A 20,692-nucleotide genomic window follows, 5' to 3' on the forward strand; every position below is an offset into this window, starting at 1 on the left:
CATGAGTCTGACTCCTTTTCTTCCTGTGAGAAAAGGACAAAATCCCAGCAGCTCCAAGTTAAGTCCGGCAAAGCCTCAAAGAGACTTTGTTCTTGGGGCTCCTGGGCAAGCTGGGCTCCATCTCCAGAAGTCCTCATTGCTGGGGGTGTTTATTGTCAGGGACCTGTCTCAGGGATCTTAAGCCTGTCCTAAGCTTCTGCCAGTTGTCCTGCAGCAGGACACCTTGCTGACAGTAAATGAAGGCAGAAGAACTTCCAGTGAACACCCATGGCCATGCACATGCTCAAGGAAAGACTTTAGGAAATCTTCTTTCTACCAAAACTTTTCTCTACATTTTTCTGACTGCAGTTCTTATCTTTTTGGCTGTGTTTACTGTTCCCCTTCACTTTCATGTCCATGGTAGGGCCACCTCCTTCTGCTGTAACCCAGCAGTGCTTGTGCTGAAACCCAGCAGTGCTTGTACTTCCGTGCAGGCACAGACAGAGAAGTTCAGTTCAGTTAATCAGACAATTGAATTTCTTCATGATGAACCTGCCTGAAATTCCCATTTGATCTAATTCACACAGCTCCAAATGGCCTTAACACGATTTACCTTATTTCACCTCTGCTACAGCAGAGCAAAACTGAATTTTGGCAACTTGAGAAATTATGTCCCCAACACAGAGATCAGTGAAAAATTCTCTTCGCTGCCACAGCTTCAAAACAAACTCTTACTATAGAAAATTCTTCCATGAGGGAAATTTGTAAACATCACAGTTGGGTTGATGCGACTGAGCAAATCTTGTTGACAAAAAACCGGTTTTTGAAGTTTTTTTGGAAATGCAGGAGGGAAAAGTGTCCATCTCTGTGTTTCATCCTAGGGCTGACATCTCCTGTACTGCTTCTGATGGTCTCTCCTCTGTTCACACACCACCTGTGGGAGCACAAAACCACAAGAACATGAAATCTAGAATGGTTTGGATTGGAAGGAACCCTAAGGACCATCTCATTCCAACCCCCTGCCATGGGCAGGGACACCTTCCACTAGACCAGGTTGCTCCAAGCCCTGTCCAACCTGGCCTTGAACACTTCCAGGGATGGGGCAGCCACAGCTTCTCTGGGCAACCTGTGCCAGCACCTCACCACTCTCACAGTGAAGAATTCCTTCCCAATATCCCATCTAATCCTGCCCTCTGTCAGTGTGAATCCAATCCCGCTTGTCCTGCCCCTCCACACCCTTGCCCCAAGTCCCTGTCTCTCTCTGATATCCTTAAGACAAATTCTGCCTCCAGCCTCCCTGGGATTTATGATTCCCATCACAGCACTAGTGGGATTTTGAGCACCTGCTTGGCTGGATGATGAGAGCTCCTTTCTCCAAAGCCTTCAGAGATACCAAACCTAAATTCCCCTGAAATCCCCCAGCTCAGGAGGTGGGAAGAGCCAGGTGGGAGGTGCACAGTCCCTGGCTAGAGCTTCAGGTCAGCAGGGACAGGGTGACCACCCCCAAGCCACGGTGCAGGACAAGGACAAAGCCCGGTGGGACACACTGGGAGCAGCTCGAAGAAAGACCATAGGAACTAAAGTCACAAACAGAACTGGGTTTTATTATGAAATAACCCTGCCAGTACATAAGGAAGTTCTGTCTGCAAAATACATTTCCTGAGGAAAGTAGATCACAGTATTCGTTTTCACAGAATAACATGTAGCCTGCTATAACTTTCAATGTGACTCTTTATTATTTAAATATTAACAGTATTCCTTCACATAAACAAGTACTCAGTCATCACATAACCAACACACAAACGACAAAATAAATATACAACAAGAGCACAGTTCATTTTTTTTTCCCGACTTAAATATTAAATAAATAATAAATACAGAATTTTCATTTCCTGTTGTCAGTGCCTGAAACAATATGAATGAAAAAGAAAAGAAAAACTGAGAAAGTCTCTCTTCCCCCCAGTGCCCCTGCCCCCACAAAAAAACAAACCAAAAAATTATCAAAATGTCTCAGTTATAAAATATCTTTAAAAAAATTCCCATCATTAAAAGAATAAATAACAAAATATATAAAAAATAACTTGGTTGCATCAAAATTACAAGTAGGAGTTGTAGATAGGGTTTTTTCTTTTTTTTTTCTTTTTTTTGGAATATCATATTTTATGGTCAAAAGTTTTAATTTTTAACTTTTTTTTTTTGCTTCTTTTATCTTCATTTCTATGGTGCAGTGTCCAGTTTAAAATAAGTATAAAATTAATAAATAAAAAAGTTAAATAAATAGCAAAAAGTTAACATAAGGTGTTGTAAATATAAATTACATACATCTTGCCAAAATTAAATAATTTACAGGATAATTAAACTAACTACTTTTTTTTTTCTTCTCTTTCTTCCAGTAAGTGCAATTTCTCTACTTTTAAATACTAACTGAATTGCAGTCACAATCAATTTGGACTCTATTTACATGTTAAGAACATTGTGTTTTTAACACCTCAAATTTTATACTTTTTTTTTTCCCTTTTTTTTTTTTTTTTTTCTTTTTTTTGTATTTTTGCACTTGGAATGGGTTCTAAAATAAGTGAACTCGTGGAGTCTGATCCTGCAAACACTTAAGTATGGGAGCAAGCCCACCCAGGCCAACTGCCCTATGGAACTTAACATGGGGAACAACTCCAGTCAAGCCACTCACAGGCTTCCAGACCAGATCCTGTGGCCATGGTAGTCACTGGGACTTTCCACTGACTTCTCCAAATCGGGAATTTTACCCTAAATATCTGCAGGATTTGGCTCGAAATGACACCACACTCTCGCCTTTTGTTGGGGTCAACAAGACCCTCCCCATCTCTGCCCGCCCCACGGCTGGGAGTGGTGCAGGGTGTGGGGTACCCCCAGGCTGGGGCCCCTCGGGGGGTTTTGCCCCACTGAAGTGTTTGGAGAAGGAAGCGAGCTCCGGATGGGAGGGAAGGTGGGGAGCAGCCCCGTGGGGTGACAGCAGGCCCTGGCCATGGAGCTGTGCTGCAGAGCAGCGCCCCAAAGACATTCATAGAGTTGTTCTCTAAGTGCACAGAGGGCTGCCTGTACCCAGCTGCTTACAACTGCTTCTTTGGAAGTATTCCCGATACCTGAATCCTCGCACCTTTTTTCTTCTTTTCCCTTTTTTTTTCTGTTGTTGCAGAATGGCGCTCGCGCTGTGATTTCACCAAATCCTAGAACACCAAACCAAACCATCCTCATTGCCCTGTGGATACGTGTAAGAAATCAACTCCTGGTTCACGGTACGTAAGCACTTTGCTGGCCATCAATTAACATCTCTCTTTTTGTTGGTTTTTTGCTTCTTTCTGATTTGATTTGTTTTGTTTTGTTCATTGCAATCTCAACCGTTCTCTGGCATTGATGTATGATCTCTGGACTGGCAGTACTGCGCCACTGTAGGGATGATCACAATAATGAAAAGAACCAGAACTGTCATCAAACAGATTTCCAAAAAATCATATACACCGGACCATGACACATTAAAGAAATTCTTCTGTTTGAAATATCTGGAATTGGCCTATTCATAATAGCTACTCTCATATTTAAGACAGACAAAGGAATACTGTAGTTGCAAACTCCAAAAGCTTCCCTGAGAACCTTTTATCCATTGCGCTTTCCACTGGAGATCCAGAACTGCTCTTCAGATTTCTTTCAGAAAATAAAAATAAGCTACTTTATAATACTTCAGAGTTCCCATGCCCAGTGGATATCTGAACACTTCGGGGTTGGGAGGCCCAGCACAGGTTCAGATTTACAGGTAGCTTGCAGCTCCAGCACTTGTAGCAACACAGAACATAACTCATGTGTGAGTAGGTGATCTGGACATACGACCATAGACAACATGAGGGTTTAAGCCAGTCATACACTAGTCTTGGATCAGACAAGACCCTGTTCTTGTAATGTTTTAACCCTTGGATCAATTCTGCAAGAGCAAACAACTCACAGAAGATGCCTGCTCTTCACCTGCTACCAAGCCCCACAGCCTACTGGAGAATTAAACCTTCCATCCTGATCTACCTCGTGGTCCAGGTAGAAAAAAAATCCCACTTTTCTCAAGAAGGTCCAAAGTTAAGTAAACGAGAACATTGAGTTTGATCAGTTCCACGTCTCAGAAATGGCCTCTTGGTTAAATTTTGGTCCTTTTTTTTTCTTTTTCTTTTTTTTTTTTTTCATTCATTAAACAAGTTTTCTAACTTGTAAACCTGAATACTTGGAGGGGGAGTTCCATCTTACAGTCTGTTTGCTTGCTGCTCTCCATCCCGCGGCGCTACACCTGGATGCCCTTGACGGCTTGCTTGATGCTCTCCAGCAGGTCCTTGTTCTCTGGGTTCTGGTAGCACTCCTGGTTGGTGTACATGTCTGTCAGCGTGTTCACGTAGGCATCAAAGTTCTGCTCACTAATTGGCTCCTGCAGCCAAAAAAAAAAAATAAAGCAAAAAAAAAGCCAAATAAAAGGGTTAGTAGAAGAGCTGGAAGAGGATGAGAGCCTTTGCAATAAATCATCTGCGTATTTTAGTGCCAAGAGAAGTTGTGGATTCCTGGCAGTGCTCAAGGCCAGGCTTGGAGAGACCTGGTTTAGTGGAAGGTGTCCTTACTCATGGAAGAGGGCTGGATCAGCATTAGTTTTGAGGTCCCTTCTGACCCAAACTGTTCCATGATTCTCTGTAGGTACAGACAGCCAAAGGTCTCCACATCAAAGCCTTTTTGTGTGCAGTGCTGCATCTGCAGGAATCTCATCATCGCCCTAATCCCGCCGGATCTTAACCAGGTCCTTAATTTTATGCACTGGCCTTGTGGAGCTATTAACAGCATCAGGTTAAGTGTGTGCAGGCAGCCTGGCAGGCTGGAGGCTGAATTAAGGCATGGAAATGAAGGGCTGGAGGGACAACAGGACTGCTGAAACATCACGGAGGGAACCAAAGGCAAAGTTGGGTCACCTTGGGCTCACAGCTGCCCTGCCCAGCTCTCTGCTGCAGTACAGCTTCTGCTTTTGAGGGGCATTGCAAGTATCTAACTTGGGCTTAATGGGGGAAAAAAGAGAGGGAGCAGGAAGAAAAAGAACAGGAATAAAATGAGCATAAATTCTCATGGGCATCATTTAATTAGGGTTGCCTGAAAACCTTGAAAAAATATTTGCTGAACAGTTTATTTGACCTTTATGTGTCAAACACTTTACAAAAAAGCTCTCAGCAAGTGGTTTTCTGCCAGTTAGGCAGCTGGGTGAATACTATCCAAAACTGCTCTGCTGGAGGATGGCTTCTCTCCAACCAGCCAGAATTTAAATACAAACTCCAATGAAAAGGATTCCCAAAAAAAAAAAAAAAAAAAAAAAAAAAAGAAAAAAAAGAAAAGAAAAAAGAAAGGGGAAAAAAAAAGAATAGAAGAAAAAATAAATCAAAAGCTCATTTCTCTGATCATTGCAATGGTCTTTATGGGTTGTAAGAGGACAGCTTCCTCAACAACACGAGCCCCACCTCCACACACCTGGTTTTGACAACAGTAATTACATTCCTGGGAATAGAGAGAAGGTAATTAATAGCCTTTTGTGGTTTTACTATTTTAATGCAGTCTTTTCATTTCTCAGTAACTCTATGGTAACATGCTGTGGGCTGTTAGACCTTGTTAAATTAAACAAAATACACTCTCTTTAAGAATGCTATTCTTTAGCTGCCAGCTATTCAAAACTGAATTGAAACTACCTGCATTATAATAGGAGCTCTAAGATCTTTCTGACGTTGAAATCCAATCCCTCCTGATCTCTGCTTGTGCTGTCTTAGCCTAAAAGGCACTGGGTGCCCTTGATAAAGTTTCCTATTTTGTCATAGTGCTCCCAGATGTAATGAGACAGAACAATAGATACAAAGGGAGATCAGCAGAAAATGACAACAAAAGGGAGATATAATGCAAGCTTCAGAGATAAGAGAAAAGCACTGATCTTATAAAGGACACATAGGTGTATGGAAAGAAATTCTCCCACTCTTTAATTGTGAAAAATCATGAATTGGGTTTGGCACTGCTCCCTCAATGACACCAGCTTGGGCTGAGCACTGTCAAAGTTTCTTACCATGTGTGGAAGGCGGATATTGGCAAGACTTTGGATGAGAGCCTGGCTCAACCCTGAGAGCTCCAGGAACAGGGCTTCATTTTGCTCCTCTATGATTTTATTTTCCTCCTCAATGTTCTTCAGGTTCTTCTCCATGGTGGAGATCTGTGGAGCAAGGAGCATGGCAGGGTTACCAACCCTCACCCACCAACACCCTGCACCCCAGGGCTCGAATGCTTGGCCAAGGACACCAACCTGGGACTGGAGTTTCACCATGGCCGCTTCCATCTCCGAGTTGGACTCGTTCAGCTCACTGATCTCCTTGTTCAGCTGCTTGATCTCCTCATCGTTCTCCAGAACTGCAGGAGGGAAGGTCACGGGAAGTCAGCAAATGCTCTTGGGAAAAGCAAAAGTGCTGGGCTTTCTGCTGAGCCCATCCTGCCTGCACCGTCCTCACCTTGGCTTTTACAGCATCAAAACAGGATGTACCTCTCACCTGCCTTTTTCTTTTCTATTTTTTTTTTTTTAATAATTAATGTTTTTATTATCACAGCTCAATGATACTTGAACAGGTCAATATGTAAATGCAAAAGCAAAGGACAGCAGAGCAGTTGGAGTCCAGCACATCCCCACACCCTGCAAGGTTGATTGTCCTGAACAATCAGGTCACTCTCTCCTGTCCTGAGTTTGGAATGATGCCATTTAAAAAACTAATGCATGTCTTGATGAGAAATTACGAGGCCCATAAAATAAAGCAATATTTCTAGAGGAGTGCAGGTATTTATAGGTTCCAAACTATCAAGTTTAATGCTTGAACCTTGTCAAATACCACAGAAAGCTCAGTAATAGCACTGGAAATGCAAAGTGCCATCACTAACAAAATTCCAGATCCAGAAATATCTCAGTATTAAAAGCCTGAATAGGTGAAAATTGCTGAATGACTGCAAGGGATTTGTAAAAATGCCAATGAATTTGTGAAAAAAAAAAATCTGAATTTCAGCATTACTTTTGCCTTCTTTATTGTTGTTCCCTTAAAATGTGTGACTCAAGGAGTGAGACTGGCACCATGCCACCACAAACACCCAGAAAACACAAGGAATGGGTCTTCAAAGTACACAATGTCCTTGAAATCTGTGCCCAGATTTCAGCTGAAAACTCCCCAGTCTAAAAAGAAAAAGATCTGTGGGTCTCAATACCCTGACACACCTGCAAGGCAAAGGAGTGAAAAATCTTACCATCGCTGGTCTTGAACTTTGTGTTGAGAATTTCATCCCCTGAGAGTTTTCCTTTCTTCCCAGCAAAAGTAGCTCTTGGACACCCTGACAAACTGAAAAACAAGTAAAAATAGGTTTCATAAATTCTCAGTCTTTATAGGTGCTTACATTCCCAATGTAAGAGCGTGTGCCATTTGGTGGAATTCAAGCTGCGAGACAGTTCTTCTAAAAGCTTTTTATGGTACAGAGGAAATTGCTTTATGAATAATGCCACAAAATGCCCCACTTATAAAGTGAAAGCAATTTTCTTTAAGCAAAGATTAAAAACACATTGCTTCCTAAAAGAGGAGGTGTGCCAGGTAAGGAGGGTGGGATGAGTCTGCTTGTCTTGGGCACCAAACCCCTATTTATGGTGCTCAAATTCTGTTCCAGCATGAAAATAGAGATTTAGATTAGAGGTTAGGAAGAAATTGTTCCCTGTGAGGGTGGCAAGGCCAGAGTTTCCCAGAGAAGCTGTGTCTGCCCCATTGCTGGAAATATCCAGTGCCAGGCTGGACGAGCAACCTGAGATAGTGGAAGGTGGAATTGGGGGTTGGAATGAGATGATCTTAATGTCCCTTCCAACCCAAACCTTTCTGTGATTCTGTGAACATTAAAACAACCACACCTTTCCTCTGTTCAGTAAACTTCAACCTGGCTGAACTCAGCATCCAAAGCACCAGTTCTTGAGCCTCGCATGATGAGCTGAACACTGCTCAAGCAGCACCTTGGGGCAGGTGGGTTTGTCCTCACCAAAATCGTCACACTCACACTGACTTGAACCCCTTGGATTTACTGTAGCACTGCTTCTGTAAAACAGGCCGTTTTGAGGCACCAGACAAACTGTTCGTGAGAAATCTTATCAAGCCACCTGCAGTCTTGTTTTCAGGGTTCTCGGGGATTCAACAAGGTTACTGGGAAAATAACAGGATTAAGTTAGGAACAGGGAGCCTGAGAAACTGTCCACAGAGAATGCAAACCCTAGATACAGAGGGTGTGATGTGATGGTGGACATTTGACCAATTGGATGTCCTAAAGGAGATGAACCTGCCTCTTGAACCAGCGACTTGGCCAACTAGAAGTGTGTGCCCACGTGGGCTGTAGATTTTAGAATCTATAACTGGGATTGCAATGTAAACAACAAACAGCTTCTGCTGACATCACATTGGTTCACTATCCAGTTGCCCTGCAACTTACCTCCTGTGAGTGAGGAAGCTCCCATTGGCGTGGCCAGAGCCGTCACAGCCTGGGGTGGGGCAGGTTGGGCCTTCATTCTTCAGGGACTTCCATGAGAAGGAGGATCCGTTGAGCGAGCCCTCCTTCTGCCGGCGCGCGGCCAGCGGGCAGCCGGACGCGCTCCGGTGTGACGCGTACTTGCCGCTGATGTGTCCCAGCCCAACACAGCCCGGAACCGGACACCTGGCACGGGGAACCAGCCAGAGTTACAGCAGGGCAGCCAGGGCAGGGAACAGAGGGGAGGAATGAAGGGGTGAGGGGATTACTTCCCAGGTAAGGCCTGGGAAAGAGAGTGTTTGCATTCGCATCTCGTCTGGAGTTTACGGGGGGATATTTGGGTGATGGGAGTAGCAGATGGGAAATTAAGAGTTGTGGCTGCTCCTTTGAAAGAGCCAAAGAGAATCAAGGAGAATTCTGCAGGGGGGAGGTCTGTGGAGGTCACATCACAGGCAGCAAAAGTAGGTCCCAGTGGTGTCGGAAATCAGGTATTTGGTGCCTCACTGGGGACGGAAATGGCAGGTTGGGCTGCCTGATGTGAGATTCTGGTGTACCCCAAGGCTGACACTCTGAACCATCACACACGCACTGCTGGCTCTGCCCTGCATCACTGCTGATGAACCCAGGCTCATCTCTTATCACCCTACAGAGTCAACACAGCGTAGGGGCACTGCCTGTGCCCTTGGGGACACAGCCCTCCCCAGGAGCCAGTCCCTGAGCCAGGAGCTGTTCAGGCTGTGCACACAGAGCTGCAGCCCTGCCCCTGCCAGGAGCACATCCGAGGGGTTTCTGAGCCTGCACCCCCCCCATTAGACAGGACAAATCCCTGGGCCATCACTCGCCCTGTAGCTATGGCATGGCCTTGCTTGCCTCCTCCTCCTCCTCCTGGTTCACATCCTGCCTCTCTGGGGAGATCAACCCACACTCTCTAGGGGATAAAGTGGGAATTATCATCAAGGCAGCACATGAGCCCTGGCCTGACCAGACCTGTGCCTCTTTTTGGCTAGTTGAAACACACAGGAGCTGTGAGGAACCTTGTGGAAGCACCAACACAACTTGTGCTACTGCCAAGAACACGAGTGGCTTTCTAAAAGGCATCTCTTTCCTCCCTCCTCACCTCATGGCATTCTCCCTAAATCCAGCCTTACTAGAAGCCCAGTGTATCTATCAGGGTTTCTGCTGTGGTTTGCACTTGTTTTTAAAATGCTTGTCAATTATAAATACAGTTAAAAGTTTATTACTCAAGGGAGGTTACTCAAAAATAGGGGATGTGGAAGGAGGTAAGAAATGACAAAAATAACCCCCATGTCCTCAGTTTGGAAGCAATTAGGGACTTTGAGGCTCTCCAGCAAAAGCATTCGTGGAGCTGCTTCTGAAAATCGCAAGCTGCGTTTCACCGCAGAAATTATTGCCCTGATTGTTTACATTCCACACAAAAGGGAGATGACAGCAAAAGGGGGGGCCCTACACCCAGCCTTTTCCCAAGATAATTTGAAAAATGCTGATCTCGATTTTAATCAGCTGCAAATGCAGCACAATTCACTTATAATATCCCTGCCAGCAGGATCCTCAGTAAATTCATAACATCATTGCTTTTATATGATCACGAGCAAATTACTGAATCCTCAGGAGGAAAAGGAGAAGGGGGAGAGGGGGGAAGAGCAAGAGAGAAAGAGACAAACCCCAGCATTTCATATGCAGCCGTTACAGCCCAACCATTACATATTTTACACCGTTAATTTAACTTTTATTACATTTTCATTGTTAAAAAATAAACCAGAGCCTTATTGTGTAAAACAGCTGTCTTTGACATATTTTAATTTTTTTTTTTTTTTACATTATTATTATTTAATGGGAGCACCAGTAGCGTTTGATCAATTAGACACCTGTGGATGCTTCTGCACTATGGGCTGGGCTGAAGGTTGAGGTGATCTGTTCAATCACGTCTGCAGCAAATTACTTGAAGGATGAACAGCACAAACAACAGGGACTAAATGACTTTCTCCTGGGTGACAATGTGCAAAACTCGGCCGGGTTCCAAGCGGAGCTCGGTGCAGACAGAGGAAGGATTTAGAGCCAAAGCTGCTTAACATAAACCCACACCAGGCACACCTTGCCGTGGGTGGTGGGACAAACACTTCCACAGGCTGGGGGAAGGCACCAGCCAGGGATTGCTGTGCCCCGTTGTTTTGCACATCTCAGAGGAGATTTTGCTACTCCTGAGTGAACTGGAAAAGGGGAGGTTACTGTCTGGGCCATGGGATGTTAGGGAATGCCTTCACCTCCTGCTGCTGAAGAGATCCTCACGGCCCATCCCACATTTCCTGCACCATGCCCATGGTTCCACCAAGACCTGTTGAGGGGTGGATGGCATCAGCTTTCTAGGAGTCAGAAAATCCAGCTCTGGTGATGCTCCAACCCCATTTGGAGCCTGAAACCTAGAGAATCTATGGATGTCCCACCCCTGGAGGTGTCCAAGGCCAGACTGGATGGATCTTTGAGAAATCTGATCTAGTGGAGGCTGTCTCACCCCATGGCAGAGGGTTTTAATGAGGTGAGATTTAAGATCCTTTCCAACCCAAACAATTACATGATTTCTTGCAACTTTATTTTCCCAGTGTTTGCATCTTTAGGGTGGACTAGGAGAAACCCAGCCCCTGGTGAGGACCCTCACTCTGCTGTGGGTGCCCTGCCAGCCCAGCCCATGTTCCCCATAACAAAATATCCAAGTAAAATCTCCTTTCTCCTTGCACTAGGTAGTGAACCACACTGGGGAAACTGCTTGGCACATTCCTGCCCTGTTCTGCCCTGAATGGGGAAGGCACAAATGAGCAAAACCACGGCTTCCCCAGCCCCACAGGACATGTGTCCCTGGGGAAACCATGGAGAGGGGTGACCTCCCAGCTGAGGGCTCCAAAAATGCTGAGAGCAAAGGTGCAACAGCCAGCAGTTGCACATCTCCAATTTGCTGCCTGCCCTTTCCTTCCCTGTGCCACTGGTTAATGGCACAGAATTGCAACAGCACCAGCAATTCAGTGTATTTGAGCCAAAACAGGCTTTTTTTTCCTGCAGATTCTCGAGTAGGTTGCTTAATTTTTAATAAACTCTGTTAACTCCTGCTAATTATCACACGGCTCATTTAACTGGGAGGCTTTCCTTCCTGTAGACTGAGGAGGAAGAACAGAGCAGATGGCTCAAATATCATCTTTTTCTGAAAGGTCCTTCCCCCCCAGCAGGCACATCCCAGCTTCCCACAGCCCCCACAGGGTTCTTCCACCCCTGCTGGGTCCTGCTTTGGCTCAGCCTCTGCTCCAGGCCAAAACCTGGGCACATGGAGATATCCAGTTCTGCTCCTCTGTGAGAGCAAGACCTGCCCTGGGAGTAAAATATTAAAAAAAAAAAAAATCCACTTGGAGACAGTCTGCTGAGCCAAAGGGGTTTGGACAATATTCCAGCACTCATGGGCAACCAGAAACTCTTGGAAGTGGTTGATAATTTTTTTCCCTGTTTCTTTTTACCCCCTTCCACCTGCACTTGCTGGGTAAGTGTAAAGGCTTCAGAAAGGCTGGAGATGCTCTGAGGGAACAACATCAAAAAAAAAATATAGGGTCCTGGAGTCAGTGCTGCCTTTCATGTCTTGTAGCTGTGCAAGGAGATACAGATGCCAGACCCCACATGCTGTGCCTGTGATGCTCAGACTTGCTAAAAGTCAGGACAAATGGATTTCACAGCTCGTGAAAACTCCTGAGGTGGACTAAGCAATTTCAAGTCTCTATTCCCCACAGGAATAAATCCCCTGGGATGTTTTGAAAACTTCAGCCTGAGGCAGCAGAGAGAGAATTTTTCAGTTCACTTTGAATATTCTGCCCTGGCAAAGACTCTACAGAGCACAGTTTATTCAGGGTTACCAGATCCTGACCCAACTCAGTGCTGGGTGGTTTCTACTTCTGCTGTGCTCCTGGCAGTTAAGCCAGTCCATCAGCCCTTGCCTGCTCATTGCTTCCCAAAAACCTGCAATGTTTGGCTTGACTGTGGGGTTTTACTCTCATTTACAACACTGGTGTGATTTTCCAGGAATTATATAAAGTACAGGTAGCAGAGAAACTGTTTGTGCCCTGCCAACCTTTCACATCTGCAAGAAAACTACACCATTGCCTCCCCACCACCCCATTTTTCCAGCAAATATCGAAATTTCAACACCAAAACACCACAAAGAGCTTCGGTAGAGGATGCACAAAGCAGTGTGAGCAAGGGGGGATGTGGGGTGGGTGCTGATCACCCACGTAAATCTGTGTGAGGTGAAGTGGATGGAGTGACAAGCTCTGTTCAGGAGTTATTTCCAGACTTACTTCATCAGCTCTGGGTCTTCTTTATCATCCTTTGTCGGGGTGATCTTGATCCCACTTTTCTTGGCACGAGGGCAGCCTGACAGACTGTGGTTAAAAAGAGAAGAAAGGCCTGTCTCACTGGCAGAATCTCTGCATTTGCTATTCCCCCGCTTCAGTCATCTTTCCCTTGAATTTGGCACAGTGTTTTTGATCTCTCTCGTTTTGCAGCTTCACATCACGAGGAGAAGTCAGAAGGAAAAAAAAATAGTAAAAACTTGAGGGAGATGGACAGTAATTAATGGTGTCTAGATAAGAAGATATCTGCTAACAGCCTGCAATGTTTAATGGAATTGTTGAAACAGAAGGCTCAGATCTAAGCTATTAATGTTCTAAAGTGATAATAGAAGTCATAAATAGGTAGCAATATTAACAGGAACATTGCATCAGCTAAAATCTGACCCTTTGTCTTTTATTCTGTTGAAAGAGCTTCTAATCAGATGCTGGAAACATCAGAAAAAAAAAAGAAGTCAGATTAAAGAGATGAAAATAGGCTTCAGTTGTCAGTAACATTAATGTTTTATTCAGAACTTTACAACTCTGCCCACTGCAGGGAAGAAAAAAAAAAAAAAAGAGAGAGAAAGCAACGCAGAAAGAGGCTAGAGAGAAAATAATTTAAGGAAGATCTTACCTTCTATGCGATGCATAATTTCCTGTTATGTGACCAGAGCCATCACAACCAGGAGTAGGGCACCTGCAGAGGCAAGGGAGGCTGGGATTAGCCTGGGGACCTGAGCAGAGGATCCACAATCTGACAGCTCTCCTCAAAGGAAAATCTGGGCACTGTCAGCACAGGAGCAGGTTTTACCTTCCTGCCCCTTCCCCCTCTGTAAGGACAAGATTTGGTCTGTAACATCCATGAAACCGAAGTCTATGCAGCTCTGCAGGATGTGGCATTGGAGAGGAACATCTCAGGGGCTGCTCTCCCACGAGGGGACACAGGTCCCAGCCCGTGTCCCCACCCTCGGGAAAGGGACAGCTCAGGAGCTGATAATGAGCTAAAACACCCCTCCAGGACAGTGTTTGTCATCTTGAGGGAGGCATAAGGAGACAGCAGGGGCCATCGAGGGTCAGCAGGATGGACCCAAGCAGAGACAATAAACCCAAAAAACAGCTGACAGCTCTGGACAGCAGGGCCACCATGGGCAGCACCAACAGAAGGTTTTGGCTGGGGTCTGGGTGGGGAAGCATGATCAGAGTGAGGGCAGGAGGGTCTGCAGAGTGCAAAACTGGCCAATGCTTCTGATGGAAAACGATGAAGAACCAGGAGGAAAAATGTGAGGTTAGCCTGGGTCCCCTCCTTCCACACCACCATGGGCAGGGGACAGGGAGTCAGCAGGGGGACAGCCTGTGAGCTGGGCATCACCGGGTCACCACACACGGTCAGCTTTTAGTGCACTGTGCTCCTCCATCCTCAGCAGCTGCGTTACCCAGTGACCTCCGGAGGTCACCCCGAGCTCCAGGTGAGCACCCAGCGCTCTCCAGCACGGGCTGGGGTCGCTGCTGGGATCACCCGGACCCGCACGGGGGCTGGCGGGGGCTGCGAGCCCACCCAGCGGCACCGAGACAATGGCCCGAGGGCAGCACAGCATCATTAAGGGCTCAGAGCGGAGAGGGGATGTGAAGTACCGCAGCACAAAGATCTGCTCCCGGGGCTGTGGGTGACATAAAAGTTGTCATGGGGACAAGCAGGAGAGGCGAGGAGTGCTTGCAGAGGATGTGCACGCCAGCCTGCCAATTAGCCAGGGCTTTTTGAGTCAAGTGATTCAGGCTGAGAGGTGCGGGGAGGAAATTCGCGCTGCTGCCCAGGACGAGGGGGAGATGCTCGGCCGCTCCCTCTGAGCAGAGCGAGCGGAGCTCAGCGCACATCCACGGGCTTGCAGAGCGCCCCTTCTCCTCGGGGGAGGGGTTTTCCGTGTCCCCGCTTTCCCCATCCCTGTTTTTAAAGCCTGGTTTGGGTGACTGGCCGGTGCCGGCAGCCCAGCAGGGGTTGGTGTGTCCGGGACTTGCCGGTGAAATGATGGGACACGGTGATGGGCAGCCCCTGGGTCAGGGCCCTGATGCTTTCCCTGAAGCTGCACAGGGCTCTGAGCAGCCTGGTGTGGCTGAAGATGCCCCTAAGTGCAGGACAGGTCCTTTCCAACCCAAACTATTCCGTGGTTCTGCACTGGTGACCTGCCCCTGAGGGTCAGTGGAGCAATGGTTTCCACAGATGTCTTTAGTTTGGCAGCTTAGAAAACAGCTTTTTTTAAGATCTTCCTTTTTTTGTTTAGAAAATATCAAAATTCTCCTCTTTGCAGCAGCTCTGAGGGAAACTTTGGCATTTGCAGGTCACTGAATAATCTCAATTGGCACCTCAACTCAAAAATAATTGGCACCTCAACTCTAGTAGGAGAGCAGGGACATGTCCTGGTTCTAGAGGGTAACAGGGGGGCTCAGAGCCAGGAAAACATAAGTGCACATAAATGTGGTGCAGTGAGAGCAGGACGCATCCAGCAGGACCTCAATGAGGATGCAAACACTTCAACTCATTTAGAAATTACGAGTTTGGGAGATGACTGTGATATTTCCCAGCTCTACACTGTTGCAGTAGAAAGCAAAACTATTTCTCTGTTGTTCTAGCTTCAGGCTGGGAGGATATTGTGGAAATACTAACACCAAACTCTTTCTTCCTTTCAGGATTTTTAAAGAGGAGAGAGAAGTAATATGATTTTTATTTTTAATTATCTGGAGACAAATCATACCAACAGAGACCTTTTATTGCATGTTTCAGCCTGGAGCTATTTTTTTTTTTTATATCAGGGATATTAACCCCTGAAATAGAATTTATAATAGAAACACTGGCATGGTCTTATCTGGAGTTCTGACAAGCTATGACTGTGCAATCTATAATACCTCAAAATCCCTTCCTCCCTCCTCTGCTCCCATCCTCACCAGGATATAGGAAAAAAAGTGGTGTTGGAGGAAATAATATTAGCAAGCTTTTTTTGGGCCAGAAGTCTCCTTTTTTTACACAGTATTTTGATAAAAAACCCTGACATTGGATGCTGCACAGCGAGGCTGGACACGATGCTCGGTCTCAGGGATGAGCCCATTTGCTTTTTGTCTGGCCACTACTCCTGGGAGCTTTTAATATCTTTAACACAAATTATCTGATCACTTGGCTATTCTTTCACTCTGTTGGAGAAACACCAGTTCAGCAGAGCTCTTTGAAGAGGTCCTTTCAAAATGTGTATGGTCTATAGTGCTTGATTAAGGGTACTTAGCACTAATCACAGCAGTCCTTGCCATCCACCAGCAAATTCTATTAATGTCAACTAATCCTGCCACTTTGTCCACCTCTGTGATAAGGAGCAGGTGGATAACTAACACTTTTCCTGGCACCAGCCACACACTGGTGGTGGGGCACAGAGAAGTCCAGGAGCCACCACAGAGGGATTTGGGACTTTTCCAATGACCTTAGTGACCACTGGGGCTGCCACTGTGGCTACCACCTGTGGCTCCAGGAACCCCTGACTGCACGCAGGGCACAGCACTTTGGGTTTTTTTCATGGTGACCCTGTGCAATGTGAAGCCCTTCATGAGGCTTTACTCTCAGTGGACGCTCTTCAGTTGTAGTTATGAATAGCTCAGTGTCAAAATGATCCAAAAACTGGAATCAGCAAAGCTGGGAACTCAGAGGAGACTCAGCCTGCAGAGATAGGCTGGGCCCATGAAAGAGATAATGAAAAAATTCACAATGGGCTTTACCCCAGAGATGCAGATTGAGTGGAGAGGGTTGGGGTCTCCCCAGTCTTCCCAATAAATACAATTTCACCTTTCTTTAGGGAAGGCAACCTAAGAGAGCAATTGGGAAACCCACCTGTGAAACATAAGATCCTACTGAAAAGGAGGAGTTTGGAGAAGATAGCAGAAAAGCTGAATATGGGATTCAAAGGATGATACCTGAATGAAAGTGTCAAAACCAAGTTCCTCCTTTCAGAAATAGCAATGGGAATGGGGCAGTTTGGATTTCTGTGAGCCCTTGACCACTGGCTCAGGATCTGGCCTCACCAAGCATTTGCTCACTCCCTCTTTCATTCCCTCACAAATCATGGAAATGAAGAGGAACCTCTCTCCCTACATCCCAAACAGCCCCTAAAAAGTAGCATAAAAATAGCACCCCAGGTTCTGCAAAAGAGTTGGCTTGGCTGTGTGCTGGCAGTGAGCTTCCAGCTGTGTCTCTACCCAAAAATAAATCCAGGCTTTGGATTATTTGAGACGGACAAAAATGTTAAATGAAAAGGGTTATGGCCCAAACTAGGCAACAAAAGCTTGGGAAAAGATGCCAAGTGAAAAAGAAAATAACATTTCTACAGTGCCCAGAGGAAACCTGCCAGGTGTCCAGGTTATTTCCAATCACTGCCATCAGCCACCTCCCCAAAATTATCCTTCCTCCATGCCATTGCCTCTTCAATGCAGCAGCTGGAAGCTGGACTCCACCAGAGCTCCTCGCAGGCAGGTTTGGATCAGCTCTTTGAAAGGAGAAGGGAGGGGATGGAAAAGCAAAAGCAGAGCAAGAGGTGTGGGAGCAGGAAGGGAGAAGAGAGAAAAAAAAGTGTGGAAATAAAGAAAATAAAGGAGTTCCAAGTTGAGCACAAACATACTTGAGGTCAGCAGAGTGGGCAGCCATGAGGTTTCTGAGGCTCTTGTCAGCAAGAGGACAACCAGAAAGGCTGAAAGAGAAGAGATGGAATATCTGGATAAGCAAAAAAAAAAAAAAAAAAAAAAAAAAAAAGAAAAAGGAAAAAGAAAAAGGGCTGGGGCATGGGGAGGGAGAGGGGCAACAGAAAGGGGGAGGAAACAGAACCAAACTATCCACATGGTCACAAACTATATCAAAAGCAAAAAAAAAAGAAAAAAGTTGTTTTTAGAGTTCAAACCATGGACAAACTGTCAACCCACCTGCGGTGAGAGGCATAGTTCCCCGTTATGTGTCCACTGCCATCACAGCCTGGGGTTGGGCAACTGGGCAACAACAACAAAAAACAGTGTAAGAGTGGGAAAGGAATGGATTCCCCAAGACCCACGGGTGGGCAAAGCCAGCAGAGCCCCCTCAGGGTCTGTCTGGGGCATCTCAGTCCAGCCCTGCTGCCAGAGCCCTGACACCAGCCCCATCCAGCAGATCGTGGTGTGTGTCTCTATGTTTGCAGGGGTATAAACCAGCTGTTTCCCTCTCACCTCCCATTCCTCCCTTTTTACTTCTAAAAGATCATAAGGATCCTAAACACACAGTTTGAAAAAAAAAAAAAAAAAAGGAAAATATTGTGGCAAAGGCAAAGGAAGTGTTTAAAACCCTCAGGTGATGGGAGGGCCTGGAGGCAGTGGGGGACTGACAGCAGCCTGCTGGGTGGCACAGCCTGACAGATGTGGCTGCTGCTGCCAGGCTGGATGATTCCTGCCATACTGGAGCTCTGCCTGCAGGAATCATCTTGTTCTGATTTCAGATCTGAATAAGGTGCTCCAGAATTCAGCTTTCTGAAACTATTTTTTCCCCCCAGCACTTACAGCTGCAAAGAAAAGCTTGCAAACACCGTTTGCTGCTGAAAGGGAGTGACAGTAACCTCTAGCTGTGCCTGGGGGTGATGGGAAGATACAGGTGAGGGGCACCTGCCTGGAAGAGGCAGAAGAACTGCACCCAGACAGAGCATCAGACCCACTCTGCTCCTGAGTTAACTACAGCTAATTCATTACAGCCCTTGGGCCAGAGAGGAACAAGAATATTAAATGGAGAGAGAAGGCTCAGAGCTGTCCAAGACACCATTTATTTATTCCAGGGCTGTTTCCATTTAAGAAATTTCTTTACCATCACAATAAAATTAAAGCACAGGAGGACTTCAGGGCTCTACCTCAGAAATTGCTGTTCACATCACTGGTGTGTTTTAAAAACTCTTTAGAGCTTTGTGCAGGGCAGCTGGTCTGAGCTTTGCTCATTTAGGGAGGATGCTGCTGCTGCTCTGCCCCCACAGATCCCCTCCCTGGCTGGCTGCTCCCTCAGACTCCTGCCTGCAGATAAGGAGTGTGTTGGATGTGATCAGCAGAACGGTGCCCATCAGCTCCCTGTGTGATGTGTAGGGGCTCAGATGCACAGGAAAGAAGCCAGGAACAGCTGGGATGCCTGTGAGGAGAAACCTCTCCATCACGACCTCCAGGCTGATCCCAACGTGCTGTTAGACCAGAGCCAGGTCCAAGCTGCCATCTTTGGCTCAGACTCTTAAACATTAACCCTTCCTGTGGGGTTCAATGTGGATGCAGAGCCACACTCCATCCAATAGGGCAGGTCTGGGTCTGTGCTTCCACCCACACGATGGACAGAGCTGTGAGCTGGGTCACCTCTCCAATGCAAAATGCAACACAACAGCAAACTTGCTGCAGCCTCAGGTCACATTTTGTGTTCCTGCAGTTTCACAATGCTGGGGCCCATTGCTCTAAGCCAACAAATTCTGTCTTCTCAATGAAACATCCTGTGTGCAACACCCCCTTCAAGGAGGTGCTGGGATCCCTTGGGTGCTCTTGGCTCCACAACATCACCCAGTGTCCCAAAACAGGGGATTAGGACATTGAGTAGGTGCCATCACCATGCCAGAAACACTCTTGCTGGAAAATATCAGCAAAAACTGCCCCTGAAAGAAGTTTTCCACAACCCTGTCTGTGAGTCCCAAGGGCACAAAGCTCTCAGGTTCCCTTCATAACTGCGAAGTAATGTAGGAACATATTTTGTCTCATTGATCAGCTGTTGTGGGAGGATGAGTAAGATCAATCACAGTAAGAAAGGGACCTACAGTTCTTATTTTTAAAATGTATTTACTAATTTTGTTTCCAACCATGCTGGCTAAGTACCTATTAATAGAGTTTGGAGGAAGAGACAAGAAGGCAGGACTTACGTGAGCAGCTCTTTCTTGATGTCCTTGGAGAGGAATTTCAGCTTGAAGTTGGTTAAAGTAACTTCACCTGGGTATTTTCTCTCTTCAAAGTTCTCCTCTGACACTTCTTGCTCATCAGCTTCCGAGGAGGCAAAAGAGTGAGCAGCAGGCTCTGACTGCAAGGAAAGGGGCAGAGTTGTGGTGTGGTCATTGCTGCTGAGCTGTGGTGGGAAAGGATCCCAAGTTCATCACAGCCAAGGGTTAGTGCAGCATTGCCAGCACTCCTGAGCCCCCTGCAAGCACCTCACAGCACCCAGCCCAGAGATCCAACAGCCTATAATTTCCTGGGAATTTAGGAGAAATGTGTAAACCACCCCTATAAAGGGATTTAAACGTGGCTTTCCCAAGGTCTTGAAAAGATGAAGATCAGTGCAATCCCCCCACACTCTTCCTCAGCAGCCTCCCCATGGGCAGAGGTGATGCTCTCAGAGCCAGAACCCTCACCCCAGCTGTGGGTCATGGCTGGGTTCCCCACCTGCAGGATTAATGTCAGTGCCATGCGGGGCTGTAGCTGCTAATGGCAGATATAAATCATCCTGAAAAACATCACCAGAAGCAGCCCTGCTGCAAGGGAGCTGACAGGATTTACAATGAAGAAAAGACTGCAGACTCAGGACAAGAAAAGGAGTGGCTTCTTCCTTTGCAAGGGCATCCCAACAGATCCAAGAGCAGTCCCTTCCTGCCTGATTTTCCCTGGCTGATATCTGATAATACCAACAAAGCCAGGAATGTTTCTTTCCTCGGCCCTAAGGACAAACTGAGGGTTTTGGGGAAAACAGGACAACTGTGCAGGCAAACATGGTGTTT

General features: G+C 46.3%; 1 protein-coding gene across 1 annotated transcript in view; it reads right to left on the reverse strand.

Moving 5' to 3' along the window:
* Positions 1–2,077: 2,077 nt before the first annotated feature.
* The window catches only part of MYT1 (myelin transcription factor 1), a 35,528-nt gene continuing 16,913 nt past the window's right edge, over positions 2,078–20,692 (reverse strand). Inside the window, exons 12-21 of the mRNA XM_063404917.1 lie at positions 19,847–20,001; positions 17,868–17,930; positions 17,570–17,638; positions 13,555–13,617; positions 12,888–12,971; positions 8,503–8,724; positions 7,288–7,379; positions 6,308–6,411; positions 6,074–6,217; positions 2,078–4,417 (exon numbers count right to left, since the gene is read on the reverse strand). Of these exons, the coding sequence (XP_063260987.1) occupies positions 4,277–4,417; positions 6,074–6,217; positions 6,308–6,411; positions 7,288–7,379; positions 8,503–8,724; positions 12,888–12,971; positions 13,555–13,617; positions 17,570–17,638; positions 17,868–17,930; positions 19,847–20,001 (1,137 nt within the window). The 3' untranslated portion in view covers positions 2,078–4,276. The remainder of the gene's footprint in view (positions 4,418–6,073; positions 6,218–6,307; positions 6,412–7,287; positions 7,380–8,502; positions 8,725–12,887; positions 12,972–13,554; positions 13,618–17,569; positions 17,639–17,867; positions 17,931–19,846; positions 20,002–20,692) is intronic.

The sequence above is a fragment of the Prinia subflava genome, chromosome 8 (genome assembly GCF_021018805.1).
Source record: "Prinia subflava isolate CZ2003 ecotype Zambia chromosome 8, Cam_Psub_1.2, whole genome shotgun sequence".
Classification (NCBI taxonomy): Eukaryota; Metazoa; Chordata; class Aves; order Passeriformes; family Cisticolidae; genus Prinia; species Prinia subflava.